This window comes from Microtus ochrogaster, chromosome 2 (assembly GCF_000317375.1).
Source record: "Microtus ochrogaster isolate Prairie Vole_2 chromosome 2, MicOch1.0, whole genome shotgun sequence".
In the NCBI taxonomy this organism is placed as follows: domain Eukaryota; kingdom Metazoa; phylum Chordata; class Mammalia; order Rodentia; family Cricetidae; genus Microtus; species Microtus ochrogaster.
The window spans coordinates 67,245,479-67,248,656 of NC_022010.1; the positions used below are offsets into that span (position 1 = coordinate 67,245,479).

Sequence of the window (3,178 nt, forward strand, 5' to 3'; positions counted from 1 at the left end):
TTTGATGGGGATTGCATTGAATCTATAGATTGCTCTTGGTAGAATTGCCATTTCTACTATGTTGATTCTCCCAATCCAAGAGCAGGGGAGATCCTTCCATTTTCTGGTGTCCGCTTCAATTTCTTTCTTCAAAGACTTAAAGTTCTTGTCATATAGATCTGCTATTGCTAGAACTTCAATCAGGAAGGGAGTCTAGTCGCCAGAAGTGGAACCTCCATTTAGTTTAATATTGATTGTTGGCTTGCTGTATATTGCCTTTATTATGTTTAGGTATGTTCCTTGTATCCCTGCTCTCTCCAAACCCTTTATCATGAAGGAATGTTTTATTTTTTGGAAAGCTTTTTCTACATCTAATGAGATGATCATGTGGTTTTTATTTTTCAGTTTGTTTATATGGTGGACTATGTTGATGTATTTTCATATGTTGAACCATCCCTGCGTCTCTGGGATGAAGCCGACTTGATCATGGTGGATGATGGTTCTGATGTGTTACACTTTGTTTTAATTCATCCTCTCCTTTATTGTACTTGCCTCCACCTCTGGCTGGTTCTCTCTCTTATCCTGAGTACACATTTTCTTCATCACTTTCTTCTCATGAGCCTCTTTCCAGTTTCATTAAACATATACAATATTCATAAAATTTATTACAGGTTCTGCATATTTGTCAATATGGCTTACTTAGTGATTTCCAGTTCCCTTCATGTTATGCAAATGTCACGGATTCATTTTTCATTGTGGCTGAATAAGACGATTGTAAATATGTACCACCTTTTATTTATCCTTTCATTTATTGATAAACATTTAGACTGATACCATCTTTGCCATTGTAAATGGTTGCAACAATTAACATGTTTATGTAAGCATCTCTATGGTATGTTAACTTGCTCATTTTTTTGAAGCTGTTTTACTTGAGGGTAGTGTTGTTTTATTGAGACAGGGTCTCACTATGTAAACCCCACTGGGTTCAAGCTCCTTTTTTGTTTTTTGAAGTATTTATCTTGTTTTTGCTGCTGGGAGAGAAGTCATACTCTGGAAGGAGACCTGCAAATTAATTTAAGCAAAGTAAATAGTATTTCTGCTTCTCTTTTTGTGTCTTCCTGGTTTTCCTCTATAGATACCTGAAAGTATTTTAAGTATATATACTGTATACTAATATTTGTAATGCTTTACATAGTGACATATAGGAAGTATCAAAGACTGGGTTGCAATGGTCAAGAAGCAATTTGATAAGTATCAGCAGAAAATGTAGACATTATAATTAACTAAAGCATTTTGAACACAAAACTTTACAGCCAGTCATAAAATAGTATATATTTAGTTAACAGTTGAAAAATACCTAATCCTGGGAGTAGACTAGATGGTCAGCAGTGTTAGGATGTCTTTTATCGAGCCTCATGACTTTGGATTCCCAGGACCAGCATAGTGGAAGAAGAAAACTGACTCTTTCAGATGGTTCTCTGATCACATATGCTCTATGACTGGCATATGCCCACAAATACAATGCATACATGCACATACAGGCAATAAATAAATATAATAAATTTAACAAAAGGAAAAATAGGGCCTGGTTCCATGTTTCAGTGGTTAAGAGCATTTGCTACTCTTACAGAAGACCTAATTTCCATTCTCCGTACCCATATGTTGGCTCATAACTATCCCTAACTCCAGTTCCAGGGGATAATATAACCTCATCTTACCTCCAAAGATACCAGGCATGCATGTGTTGCACATAAAAACATGTAGGCAAATCATGTAAAAAATATTTTTAATTTTTTATATGTGTGTTTTACCTGCATGTACGTCTGTGTACCATATGCATTCCTAGTGTCTGCAGGAGCCAGAAGAGGATATTGGATCTTCTAGACCTGGAGTTGCAACTTATGAGACACAGTATGGGTGCTAGAAATCCAACTTGGGACTTCTGGAAGAACAACTAGTGCTTTTAACTGTGGAGTCATCTCACCATCCCCCATAAACCTTAAACAAAACAAAACAGACAAAGAAAAGAAGGAAAAAATAAACTTTAAAAGTTAGACATAAGTATACCATGCAGTAAAAATCAGTATTGAAAATTTAACATTTTTAAATAATTTATATTTCTATGTAAATAAACACAATTTTTAGCAAATATGTATTCTTGATTATATTTTCATCTGACAGTATATGTCACTAAATAATTTTTGCAAGTTTTCTGTTTCTATTTTCAAAATTAGTAGAATCCGGTCAGTTAAAAGACTAAATATTTATTTATTCAGTCCACTATTGTAGGATACCTTTCAAATTGTTGCCACTGTAATACTATGTTACAATATCCTTGAACATAAGTCTACATATTTGATTATTCAGTAAGAAAATAATTAGAAGTGGAACTGGTTTATCTTCATTTTTGAGCCTTCTTATATGTATTTAAATATTTCTCTGGACTTTTGATGATGTAGAGATATTTACTTAAATATCTCTAGAGAAATTTATACATAAGAACAACGTTCTTCACCTACCCCACCAACAAATTATCTTCCAAAACATTTTTTTTCTATTTGGTTATTCATGAAATCAGGGATTTCATGCATTTGCCTAACATGGTTTATAAAATTGTGTGTAAGGAACTTACCTTTTTTCTTTCACAGATCTAAACGAACAAAGGCATTGTTGGAGCTAAATAGGCAAAAAGAAGAAAAAGACCTCAGATTAAGATTGCAGCTTCAAAGACAGAGAGCCATGAGGCTTTCCCGAGAGTCACGCTTGAGTATGCTTGAAATCGTTCATCCAGGTGAGTACTAGTATCTCTTCGTAAGTGTAAGAATGTTAAATCTTAAACCAAGTTTTCTGGCAACCTGATAATTTCTTTTCTTTTTTGTATTTGGAATTTTTTGCCCCTCCCACCCCCTATAGAGAAATCATATTAAATCTCTGGATTTTAAAAATTACAGCTTTTCTGATTCATACCTATTAACTTTAAATTTTTTCCAGATACATGTGTTCAACCTAAAAGTTTATAATTAAAAATAGTTACCAATGACATTAAAAAATTCTTAAAAGAACTTCAAATATTTGTACAGTCTGAACTTTAGTCACTCCCTAGAATAAAATTTGTGACATCTTCTCACCACTTATGACAGACTAAGCTGGATTAATAAGAGCATGCTGGGGTGTGTGTGTGTGTGTGTGTGTGTGTGTG

At 33.8% G+C, this 3,178-nt stretch overlaps 1 protein-coding gene across 1 annotated transcript in view; it reads left to right on the plus strand.

The window, feature by feature from the left end:
- Iqcb1 (IQ motif containing B1) overlaps positions 1–3,178 on the plus strand; it is a 56,209-nt gene that overhangs the window by 29,317 nt on the left and 23,714 nt on the right. The window contains exon 11 of the mRNA XM_005345088.2: positions 2,628–2,770. Coding sequence (XP_005345145.1) covers positions 2,628–2,770 — 143 coding nt within the window. The remainder of the gene's footprint in view (positions 1–2,627; positions 2,771–3,178) is intronic.